This window comes from Rhinoderma darwinii, chromosome 4 (assembly GCF_050947455.1).
Source record: "Rhinoderma darwinii isolate aRhiDar2 chromosome 4, aRhiDar2.hap1, whole genome shotgun sequence".
NCBI lineage: Eukaryota > Metazoa > Chordata > Amphibia > Anura > Rhinodermatidae > Rhinoderma > Rhinoderma darwinii.
The window spans coordinates 156,604,530-156,617,877 of NC_134690.1; the positions used below are offsets into that span (position 1 = coordinate 156,604,530).

Sequence of the window (13,348 nt, forward strand, 5' to 3'; positions counted from 1 at the left end):
AGCTGAGTTCATTCCTATCCTCCTCCGTTATTTAGATATGGGTGCCGTTATATTTGGTGCCGAATATTTAAATAACTCCCTGAAATGTCAATGGCGCGTGTAATTGGCAAGGGACGTGTAACATCGCTGTAACACTGTCAAATCAGCTACGGACAGAGTCACAGCAAGAACTGGAAAGAAAAGTGCGTGTGCGCGATCACGCGCAGCTCGGAGCTGTGCGAGCATGCACGCTCTGGCTCTTCAGCTCTTGGCAGATAAGGACGACAAGACTGATCTCTTGCAAGAGAGCACACAGTCTAGTCTTCCGGGAGCTGAAGAGTGAGTGAGAGCGTGCGTGCGCACACGCTCTTCTCTCTCTCCAGCTTTTGCTGTGACACTGTCCATAGCTGATTGGACAGTGTCACAATGATGTTACACGCCCCCTTGCCAATTACATGCCCCATTGACAGATCAGGGGGTTATTTAAATATTGGGCGCCAAATATAATGGCACCTATATCTAAATAACGGAGGAGGATAGGAATGAAATGTAAAGTGCCCCAGGGTTTTTGCAGCCCTTCCTATTACATGCTGCACTTAGCTGCACATGTACGGGCAGGTGAAAGGTTCTCTTTAATTTCAGCAATTTCACCTGTTAAGGAAGTTTTACAAGTATTTATGGCCGATAATAGTTGCGAGGAAACTTGGCATAATGTGGGTTCAGGATCTGTGTCAGAGTCCATACATCGTGAGTGAGTATCACCATCTTTTGATTTGCCTTGTGCAGAGCGTGCTGTACGTGAAGTGGAAATGCCTTCCTCTTGGTCTTTGCGGACAAATTCCGTCAACTTGTCCATGGCGGCTTGATGTTTAGACGTGTGCATTTCTTACAGTTGTAAAAGAAACAGCTCACAGGTTGTTATAACAGGTTGAAAAACTCAAGTGGGAATCAGGGTGTAAAAGATATCAAAATCAAGAGAATAAACCTGAGGTAATGTGACAGTTCTTCAAAAAGCAATGGTATCTTCCTTACAATAAAATTCTTATTGTGTGTATACTGGTTTAGTATGGATAGTGGCACCATCCAGGTATTAAAGGACTAGACGGGTTTTGGGAGAAGCAGTTAGGTAAGCGTCCATATAAACTGTTACCTCAGGCTTAAATGACACGGTCTCTTCGCCACACTGGATCTTTCAGTAGCAAGATGCGTGGGTGTCAGCGAGACAGAGCACGCCGCACAGCAAGGTAAGTTATCTTTGTTATATGATAAAGAATCGGCCTTTGCATTCAGGAGATATTGCACTGGTTGACTGGCAGAAGGAGTCCTCGCTCCGGCATTCGCCACCCACACGGCTGAAGTAATGACGCGTCTCAGGAGGCTTTACAAGGCCGCAAGGCACCACGTGGACGGCAGCTTATTGTGTGGCATCCAGGCAGGGGAGAGGTCCCAAACTGCTCAGGAGTGTTGTCAGCCTGCAGATAGCCCGGAGACATTCTATTAATATGGCATAGGTATACTGTTAATGCAGGATATTTGTCAGGATTTGTAACAGTCCCCTAAATCATGGCTTAAACATGACCTTCCATCTTGGCTGTTGGCCAGGTTCTACTTATTTATGGAGCATAGTACTCCATACATATAATTTATATGACATAATAGATTAAATGCTAAATATTTAAAATACGATTACTTGCTTAAGCTACAGGTATGTTATTATAGTTAAAAAAAATGATGTCCTCCATGTTTAACCAAATAGAAATTTGAGGATGTCAGAAACACATGTAAAATTAAATATAACATTCATTTCAGTTAATAAAAAGCCAGGAAATATTCCTAGTAAAATTAAAATATTAAAGATACAGAACAAATTTAGAGGTTATTGAAGTATAAGTGGAGTATGTATATAAAACCTGTATGGAAGTATTCTCACTTAATATTATCTTTTGTGTTATATTGTAAATGTAGACAGAAATTGTGTGGGCCGAATACAATTGAAGTAGAAATAACCCCAATATGGAAGCTACTATTTAAGGAGGTAAGAGTTTAAAATAAAACACATTCATTTCATATATATCTATGTAATTTAATGGATAATGTGTATATTATTAATGAAATATCCTTTTATGAAATATCATCCAGTAACTTTGAATTATTGTATGTCCTTTCTAATTTAAGGAGGGTAACCCTAACCTTCCCCCACCACATCTGAAGTATGTTTATCCTGTCTTCCGCTTGCACCTAGGTCATTTCTTTGTCCCCCATATGTGTGAGTTGCTCCTTGTGTCCCTTAGGCCTTATTCACACAAGCGTATTTCACGTCCGTGTTACGCGCGTTAAAACAACGGACGTCACATGGACCTATGCAATTCAATGGGTCCATTCAGACATTCAGTATTTTTCACGCAGCGTGTGTCCGCTGCGTGAAACTCACTTCATGTCCTATACTTGTGTGTTTTTTGCGCATCACGCACCCATTGAAGTCAATGAGTGCATGAAAATCAAAAGACGCACATCCATGTTCTGTCCGTGATTCACGCAACAGTTGCTAAAGAAATTATGAGAAAAAAAAACACCTCCTTCAGTTTATTTTGCTGACGTAAAAAACGCATGACATACGCGCGTAAAAAACGCAAACCTGAATGACACGTGGAACTGCAATGCAAGAAAAACGCTGTGTTTTTTACGAGCGCAAAACAGACACGTTCGTGTGAATAAGGCCTAAGTTAGCTTCCAGCAGGCGTCACAAGCGGCCAGGGAACAGGGTTTACTTGGCGTCGGAGAAGTGAGAAGGAGCCGAGTGGCAGATGACCATACCAGTCAATGCCGAATTAATGGGGCGCAAGGGGGACAGATGAGATAAGTAATGGAGAAGGCCAAGAAGCACTTTGTTATCCATAAGTGTGCCTCAAAAATAGGAGTCTCAAAGAGAGCTGTGCTACTGTATATACCAGCTTTGCAGCCATAAAGTTTCACTTCATTAGACCATGTCTAGTGTGAAAATGGGTCTGTACCAGGGACTACCTGTGGACATGCAGTCCACACTCTGTGTGATATACTCTGATACATACAGTAAGTGGCTTGGGCTTACTGTTTGGTGATCCACCACCCCTCCTTCTTCTCCTGAATAACTGAGACAAGCTTCTAAAGAGTTAACATTATATTCTGCAAGTATTCATTACCTTGTTATTGGAAATTACTGTCATTTTGCAACTGCAGTGGACCTTAAATAGACAGTACCCCATAACATGATTCAGTCGGTTTTTTATGTTGATATGTTGTGAGCAGGAAAAATGGGCAACCATACAGATTTGAGCAGTTTTGAACAGGGTCAAATTGTGAGGACTAGACGACTCGGTCAAAGCATCTCCATAATGGCAGGTCTTGTGGGGTGTTCCTGGATGCAGTGGTTCGCACATACCAGAGTGGTTCAAGGAGAGCCAGCAAGTGATCATGGGCGCCCAAGGCTTATTGATGCGCTTGGGGAGCGAAGGCTAGCTCGTCTGGTCTGATCCCACAAAATAACTAATATAGTCCAAATTGCAAGAAAAAAGTTAATTATGGCTCTGATAGAAAGGTGTTAGAACACACAATACATTGCAGCTTGCTGCATTTGTGGCTGTGTAGCTACAGACCTTTCAGGGTGCCCATTCTGATCCCTGTCCATTGCCTAAGTGCCTACAATGGCACCCACGTGAGCATCAGAAGTGGGCCATTCGCTATAAAAGAAGTTGTCCTGGTCTAATAAATCACATTTTCTTTCACATGATGTGGATGGCCAAATGGGTCTGTGTCGCTCACCTGGGAAGAGAGTGCATCCTGGTGCCGTGTCGGAAGAAAGCAAGCCGGGCAGAGGCAATGTTCAGGCATAGTTTGAGGAACATGACAAAGAGTTCAAGGAGTTGACTTGGCCTCCAAATTCTCCAAATCTCAGTCCGAACAAGCACAATCTGTGTGATGTTTGGTAAAAACAAGTCCGATCCACAATTCAATTTACAGTACTTAAATAATCTGCTGCTAACGTCTTGGTGCCAGACACCAAAGGACAACTTCAAAGGTTTTATGGAGTCCATGCTTTGACCGATCAGATCTGTTTTAGAGGCACGAGGGGGACCTACACAATATTAGGCAGGTGGTTTTAATGTTATGGCTGAATAGTGTATACATTAAAATTGTTAGAAAAAAATATAGTATATTATTAAATAATGTAAATGTGTAGAGGTGGCAAAAGGAGGTCAAATGCGTTCTTGAGAAAAGCACCATACACATGAAAACGCTACTACCTTTAGCAGGGAACCACAACAGCATCTATGAATCTATACAGTTATATGGAATATCACAAATGTAGTAATTAAAATAATTGTTCCTTAAAATATTGTGCCCCTTCAATAAGTACTAAAGTGGGTCTTTTCGCTAACCTTAGATATCAATCTGTCATAACTACAGTCGTCTATGGATTATATGACTATTTCTGTTGGTAGAAATTTGAGTGTACTGTAATTTTTATTTGTTTCTTTTCACAGATTTTAAATCCTTTTTACTGTTTTGAAGTTTACTCACTAAGTACATGGCTTGCAACTGGTTATATTGAATTTTCCATGGCCATATTTCTCATGACTATTTTATCTATTCTTGCATCCATTTATTTGTTGAGAATGGTAAGTTTATTATAGTATTTATTTTTAATATAAAATGTTACTATTCACTTAAAGTACTGAACACTCAAAATAAAACTTTTTGCACTTTTTTAGCAATCTGTTAAACTTCATCATATGGTGAAATCCCACAACAATATTTTGGTTTCTGTGCTTCAGAAAAATGGAGGTAAGATTACTTTTTCTCTTTTTAAGCATCTCTTATGTTTTATCTTATCATTTATTACATAAAGTATAATTATATAAATATTATGCTTCCCCAATAAACTACAATCGTATTTAGAGTTGTGAAATAAGCTCATCAGTTCCTCTTTAACATGGATTAGTCATTTCCTGCTGCTGTTTATTTATCATATTATAAGGTAAATCTCACCTCTTGCATTATTATGTTAAATCAAATATGTAATTTTTACCATCCTACAGAAACCATTAAGCATGAAAAACCTGTATTTCTAGATTCAGACAATAGAAAATAGTTTTTGTGCTTTCACAAGGGTAAATCATTCTAGCATTTAATTTGATTGTGAAATGGAAGACTTTTTTTTTTTTCTAGACGCACATACCACATTGTATATCTGCTGCTATTAAATTAGAGATATTACCACAGGGCTGAGGAGCAATACAAAAGGATGCAAACTTAATAAAGTGATCACCAGGCAATCTTGTATAAATGTTGAAAAAATGTGTGTCCTCTCCAAAATATTACATGACAATATACATAAGTGCATTCTTTTATGGCTCCTACTAAGAACTATATGGAGGGGTTGCTGATGTAGACACAGCCATGTAACATTACTTTCCACACTTCTGTGCAGTATTAATATATTAGCAGTACTGTGTTGGCACCACTCTATTACGGTATTCTACAATGTGGGTACTATTTTTCAGGCATTGTGTAGCAATTTAGTACTACTATTGTTTGCTTCTTAAAGAGGCTCTGTTACCACATTATAAGTGCCCTATCTCCTACATAATGAGATTGACGCTGTAATGTAGGTGACAGCAGTGGTTTTTAGTTAGAAAAACAATCTATTTTCACCAAGTTATGAGCGATTTTAGCTTTATGATAATGACTTTCTTAATGCCCAACTCGGCGTGTTTTTACTTTTGACCAAGTGGGCGTTGCGGAGAGAAGTGTATGACGCTGACCAATCAGTGACCAATCAGCGTCATACACTTCTCTCCATTCATGTGCACATAGTGATCCTGCATTGTTCACTATGTGCTGTCACATACACACACATATTAACGTTACTGAAGTGTCCTGACAGTAAATAGACAATGAGCTCGTTTTTCTAAATAAAAAAATCACTGCTGTTACCTACATTACAGTGCCAATCTCATTATGTAGGAGATACAGCACATATAATGTGGTGACAGAGCCTCTTTAAGTTGAGTTGAATTCTACTTATGACTCTGTGAGTCAAGTTTCTCGGATGAGAGCTATACAAACTTTCATAGCCCTCGAAAAATTGCAGTGTCTAAATTCTTGTGATATGAAGTAGGATCATATATTTTAAAAAACACATAATGTTGACTGTTTCATCCCATAGTGCACATTGCATTAATACCTTCTAGAGCTAGCTTCTGACTATACAATCACCTGTGAAATATGTCCAAGCTTAAGCAACAAACTAAGGATATAATAGGATATGGAGACGTATATTTTAATATAATTGTTTTTTATTGTACTTTTATACTATTTATTATACTATTTTAGATTTCCAAGCTGGGTGTTGGCCTCTTTTATTTGCATTGAGCACATTTAGTTTCTATTTGCTTTTTTTTGCTCATTCATCCATAAATAGTAACATTCTTATGAATGGTAATCATAACATTTGCTATTTGTAGTTGAAACTAAACCTACAGACTGTACACATTTTCTACATCATGGTTAAAAAATGATGACCACAAGATGCACAATCATAGGAATAAACAATGGCTGTCCAAATTTATTATGGTGTGGTTCTATTAAAATATATTATGGCATTCAGAGATCTATATAAATAAAGGGTGCATGATATACTGTATTCATCTAATTCTTCTTTCCAGTGGTCAAAGAGATTGAATCCAAACACCTGGTACCAGGAGACGTAATAATTATATCTGAAAAAAGGTTTTACCTACCTTGTGATGCTTTACTGATATCTGGGGGATGTGTTATAAATGAAGGGATGCTAACAGGTACAGTAAGATATATATATATATATATATATATATATATATATATATATATATATGATTAATATACAATATGTTTCTTATATCACACCCCACGATGCATGTTCATTTTCACCAGAAGTTTAATGTACTTCCCCATTCCCATAAATCCTGCCTAAATGAGATTATCTAGATATGATGGTGAATCTGCAAAAATTAATGCCTTACTATAATAGATAGATCTTGCTCAATATATGAAAATCCTCCTATATCAAGACAAGTGTATTTATTGAACATGGGAAATATGGTGTAACTGGGTCATAATGGTCATATATAAATAGTTATATTTGTATGACACTTTAGCTCACTCATGTGAGGTCACCATGAATGGAGACATTTGAAAGAAATTTCTAAAGTTCTGCAGCATTTCATCAATGTTTCCAAACTTGAACTCAAGGTAAACTGGTATGACAGATCCAGCTTGTCATACATAAGCTGGTAAAATCTGATTTATTAAAAATAAAACCTGATACCTTCATACTGTCATGGTTTTAAAGTTGTATTATTTTTCTTTAAGGGGAGAGTGTTCCTGTGACAAAAGTTCCCTTACCGAATGCAGATAATGGAATTCCATGGAAAATACACAGTGGAGAAAATTATCGAACACACATGCTGTATTGTGGAACAGAAGTTATCAAGACAAAACCCCCTCCTGGTGGCTTTGTCAAAGCAGTGGTCTTACAAACAGGTGAGATAAATAGGGCATTTCATAATCCTGGCACATTGTAAGTGCAGTCTGATCTGTAGACAGCAGGGTTTACATTAGGAAGAGTGGAGTAGATTGAAATATATTTTGAAGGAAAAGATTCAATATAACTTGTCATTTGTTAATCTAAACCGCTGCTTAATCTGGAGTTAGGGGTTTAGTGATCGGTTATACTCATTGATTGACAGCTATCGCTGTATGCATACTTATACAGGGAAGACTGTCAATCACTGAGTAGGACCACCCACTGCTCCACAGCCCAATATTCACAAAGGTTTAGATCAATAGATGGCAAGTTATATTGAATCTTTTCACAGTATATTTATACATTAATCTGCTCCGCTCCTACTGCTTGATAGCATGCTCACTGGCGATCGGACAGATTTTTTGTGTGTCAGGTTCTCTTTACGATTATGGGAACTCTGTAATAGGTTAGTATGGCTGGAAAAATTTTCCTAGGTGTCATGCAGTGGAGCAAATCATATGTTACATGCAATTTTAATTTAATTTCCTTAAACAACATACTGTATACATTTATTTGCATAGGCAGCATAGACTTCTAGGATGCCTTTCTTCCTAAAACTGCACACAGAAGCAACATTCTGGGACAAGTCTTAAAATTACAGTAACTAAAGTTTGTTTGCATAAATAATTCATGGCCTGCAATGAACATTGAAAGGTATATATCATCAGGTTATTAAAACGTTTTTGTACACCTGCAATGTTATTGTCTCTAGTTACAACAATAACCAAATAACCAGCAAATTTAGTGCTGTTCTTGTAGAAGGAAACTTTGTTGCAACACACTAACCAGTATATTGTATACCATATACTGTATATTGATCTTGAAAGTCTTGCTCACTAGGTCACATTCTTGTGTACATGATCTGCAAAGGAACTAAAAAAAAAAACATGTAAAATTGTCTATTGCAGAAGTTCCAATCCAAATACACACATCCATGTTTACAAATGTACGCTCAGTGGACACTTTATTATGTATACCTTTCTAGTGCCCCCTAAGACCCACCTGTCCCCACAGAATGTCTTAAATAGAGATGAGTGAATTGATTCTTCACGAATTTCACAAATCTAAAAGTTTTGGGATTTGTCCCGCACAAAAAAGGTCTCATAATTTTACAGATCAGAAGACAGAAAATAAAAATTACATGAACTCAGATGGCAGCCCGGCGGGCTTCCCCATAATTGCAGGCAGCCCTCCTTCTAGCACAGCCAATCATGAGAGGTATAGGTGTCAGTCACTGATGACTCAATGGATGACTGTCAGATGAGTCATAGCCACTATGAACAGCCCAGCCAGGAAATGCTGCTACAGATAGATGGTGGATTAGTGTCAGTAAGTGTGTTTCACAGTGAGGAGAAGAAAAGATTTACAATAATATGATAGAGAGATAAATGTAAAAAAAAGATAGGAGTCAGTCAGTGTCAGTGTTTTAGTTAGGCAGGCATAGTCAGCCATTGCTGTGAGTTAGTGCTGCTGCAGCTATACAATTCTTACAATAAACTTATGTGCACACACAAAATCAAAAACGTCTGAAAATACGGAGCAGTTTTCAAGGGAAAACGGCTCCTGATTTTCAGACGTTTTTTAAGCCACTCGTGATTTTTGCTGCGTTTTTGACGACCGTTTTTGGAGCTTTTTTTCTATAGAGTCAATGAAAAACAGCTCCAAAAACATCCGAAGAAGTGACATGCACTTATTTTTCGCGGGTGTCTTTTTACGTGCCGTTTTTTTAAAATGAGGTGTAAAAAAAAAGGCCCATCGGAACAGAAGGCTGTATTTCCCATTGAAATCAATGGGCAGATGTTTGGAGGTGTTCGTTTTTTCATGCGTTTTTTCCAGGCGCAAACGTCCCAAAATACGTCAGAAAACACTCCGTGTGAATATACGCTAATTTGTAAATCACCAATCTTCATCACAACATTTACAAATCTACTTCAAGAGGAAAACCTTAGAGTGTCATACATAACTTAATAGGGCAATCAGAGCACTTTCAATTCGCAACAAATTTATTCAGACCAAATCGAATCTGATAGCCGGATTGTTAGAATCGAAACTGAAACGAATTTCTGGAAATGTGTTCATCTCAAGTCCTCAATTCTTCTTGCTAATAACTTTTCTTATTGTACCTCACATAAGGGTATGTTCACACGTGACATATTTGTTGCATACATTTCTGCGACTGTTCCATAGATCTAAATGGGGCATGTACAAATCAATGCACATGGTGTAGAAACTACCCTATTCTGATGTAAGGAACACATTTTCAGTTGCAGAAACATTCTGCAACAAGTCTGCCACATGTGAACACGCTCTGATTATTCATAACTTAAATGAGAGATATTGGTTGATGTTCTGTGCTCATGGATAAGTATGAGAGCCATTTATTCTCTTCAGTTTCATACAAAGAATGGTCCTGTAAAGATTCAATGCATTTGGATTAGTAATTGAAGTACTTTTGTAACACATTTTCAATTTGTTTTAAATCTAGGGTTTAATACTGCAAAGGGAGACCTAATACGTTCCATTCTCTATCCAAAACCAATGAATTTTAAACTCCACCGAGAGGTGTTGAAGGTTCTTATTGGATTAATGGTTCTTTCTATTGTTGGAGTTATTTACACTGTTGTGACTTATTCACTTAATGGCGTGAGTATTTAAGACTATTATGACCTCTTACTTTTAACAAATATGTACAGTTCTTGCAAAAGTACCCACTTGGTCTTTTTCCTGTTTTGTTGCATTACAACCTTATATGTAAGTGGATTATTGTGGGCTTTGTACCATTTCATTTACACAACATGTCTACTACTTTGACGGTGCAAATTTTTTTTCTGTGACATAAACAATAGTTAACACATAAAATTCTAATTATAGCCTTAGATAATTTCCACAAGGGGTATAGTTTCCAAAATGGGGCCACTTGTGGGGTTGTTTCCACTGTTTTGGTCCCTCAGGGGCATTGTAAATGGGACATGGCCTCCGCAAACCATTCCTGCTAAATTTGAGCTCCAAGAGCCAAATGGCGCTCTTTCCCTTCTTAGCCCTGCCGTGTGTCCAAAAAGCCGTTTAGGACCACATGTGGGGTATTGTTTTACTCGGGAGAAATTGCTCTACAAATGTTGTAGTGCTTTCTCCTTTAGTCCTTTTGGAAATGAAAAAAAAATTAGCTAAACCTACATTTTATTTGAAAAAATGTAGGTTTTAATTTTCATGGCCTACTTCCAAAAATTTCTGCAAAAAAACTGTCGGGTCAAAATGCTTACTATACTAAATAAATTCCTCGAGGGGTGTAGTTTCCCAAATGGGTTCACTTTTGTGGGGTTTCCACTGTTTTGGTGCCACAAGACCTCTTCAAAGCTGACATGGTGCCTAAATTATATAGAAAGGAGACCCCAAAATCCTCTAGGTGCTTCCTTTGCTTCTGAAGCCGGTGCTTCAGTCCAGTAGCACACTAGGTGCTCCTTTGTTTCTGAGGCCTGTGTTTCAATCCAGTACCACACTAGAGCCACATGTGGGATATTTCATAAACTGCATAACTTGGGAAATAAATATTGAGTTGCGTTTCTCTGATAAAACTTTCTGTGTTACAAAAAAAATTGATTCAAAATGAATTTCTGCAAAAAAAAAAAGTCACTTCTACTTTGCTTTAATTCCTGCGAAATGTTTAAAGGGTTAAGAAACGTTCTAAATGCGATTTTGAATACTTTGAGGGGTGCCGTTTTTATTATGGGGTGACTTATTGAGAAATGACTGCTAAAGTTCTAAGCCTCGTAACATCCTAGAAAAATAAAAGAATGTTCAAAAAATGATGCCAATCTAAAGTAGACATATGGGCAGGGCCGCCATCAGGAATTTCAGGGCCCCATAAAGCTAAATTTTCTGGGACCCCCTTTTACTGCTCGTGGGAAAAAGACGCCGACGCCTCCCATTGAAATTTCAATGAGAGGCATTTTCGGGCCGTTTTTGACGAGTTTTGCGACGCGGTTTCCGCGTCAAAAAACTTGTTAAAATACTCCGTGTGAACATAGCCTTACACGTATAAATTCCCTGCGAGTGGTGCAGCACCCCAGCCTACTGTATAATGGCATTCTGCAACTTTCTGTCTTCCTGCTTCAGTTCCTCATGATTTTCAAGATCTCTGCCTGCTGTCTGTGAATGAGAACATTAAAACCAGTCCTGGCTTATTACTTTCACAGCTGATGGTCTTGTTACAATGTATCAGTGTAGATAAGAGCCATCTGCCTGGAGTCCAGCACAGGAGAGGGGTTTGTGCTGTTGCTGCGTTTAGCTTACAGATGATTGACTGATGCATTGTAACAAACTTTCTTATATACAACTTTAACGCCATACAGCCCCCCTTGTAGAGAACGCCATACAGCCCCCTCTGTAGATAACGCCATACAGCCCCCTCTGTAGATATCTACAAAGGGGGCTGTATGGCGTTATCTACAGGGGGTCTGTATGGCGTTCTCTACAAGGGCGTCTGTATGGCGTTCTCTACAAGGGGCTCTGTATGGCGTTCCCTACAAGGGGGTCTGTATGGCGTTCTCTACAGTGGGGGCTGTATGGCGTTATCTACAGAGGGGGCTATATGGCGTTCTCTACAAGGGGGGCTGTATGGAGTTCTCTACAGAGGGGGCTGTATGGAGTTCTCTACAGAGGGGGCTGTATAGAATTCTCTACAGGGGGGGCTGTATGGCGTTATCTACAGGGGGGTTCTGTATGGCGTTCTCTACGGTGGGTGCATGGCATTATCTACAGGGGGGCTGTATCGCGTTACCCACAGGGGGGGCTGTATACCGTTACCCACAGGGGGGTCTGTATAGCGTTACCTACAGGGGGGGCTGTATAGTGTCACCTACAGGGTGGGCTGTAGAGCGTTACCTACAGGGGGGGCTGTATAGCGTTACCAACAGGGGGGCTGTATAGCGTTACCTACAGGGGGGCTGTATAGCGTTACCTACAGGGGGTGCTGTATAGCGTTATCTACAGGGGGGGCTGTATGGCGTTACCTACAAGGGGGGCTGTATGGCGTTATCTACAGAGGGGACTCTGTATGGCGTTATCTACAGAGGGGGCTGTATGGCGCTAACACCATACAGCCCCCCCTGTAGGTAACGCCATACAGCCCCCCTGTAGGTAACGCTATACAGCCCCCCCTGTAGGTAACGCTATACAGCACCCCCTGTAGGTAACGCCATACAGCCCCCCTGTAAGTAACGCCATACAGCCCCCCCTGTAGGTAACGCTATGCAGCCCCCCTGTAGGTAACGCCATGCAGCCCCAACCCCCCCCAAAAAAATCTGACCTACAGTGTGTCCTACAAAAGACATGTATCCCCTATCCACAGGATAGGGGATACATGTGTGATCGCTGGCAGCAATAGGGAGAACGGGGTACCGAAGGTCCCCTGAAGTTCTCCATGACTAACCTCGGACTTCCGGCGTCTGCGCAGCTCAATAAAAATGAAAGGAGCGCGGGTCACGCATGCGCACAAGCGCGAGCAGCGCTCCATTCATTTCTACGGAGCTGCCGACACAGACCCCGGAAGTCCGAGGTTTGTGATGGAGAACTTCAGGAGACTTTCAGTCCCCCGTTCTCCCTATCGCTGCCAGCGATCACACATGTATCCCCTATCCTGTGGATAGGGGATACATGTCTTTTGTTTAATGGCAGAGCGGGGAGATACCTCACTGCTCTGCCGTAGTGTTCAGTGGCGTCCCGCTGTAGCAGCCATAGCGGCTGCTAGCGGAGCCTCCAGACATGGTG

At 40.0% G+C, this 13,348-nt stretch overlaps 1 protein-coding gene across 2 annotated transcripts in view; it reads left to right on the plus strand.

Annotated features, from left to right (window-relative positions):
• Positions 1-13,348, plus strand: part of LOC142759518 (putative cation-transporting ATPase 13A5) — a 177,826-nt gene that overhangs the window by 43,597 nt on the left and 120,881 nt on the right. For both annotated transcript variants that reach the window (XM_075861765.1, XM_075861766.1), the window contains 6 exons: positions 1,945-2,014; positions 4,500-4,634; positions 4,728-4,800; positions 6,684-6,815; positions 7,369-7,539; positions 10,068-10,225. In XM_075861765.1, coding sequence (XP_075717880.1) covers positions 1,945-2,014; positions 4,500-4,634; positions 4,728-4,800; positions 6,684-6,815; positions 7,369-7,539; positions 10,068-10,225 — 739 coding nt within the window. The remainder of the gene's footprint in view (positions 1-1,944; positions 2,015-4,499; positions 4,635-4,727; positions 4,801-6,683; positions 6,816-7,368; positions 7,540-10,067; positions 10,226-13,348) is intronic.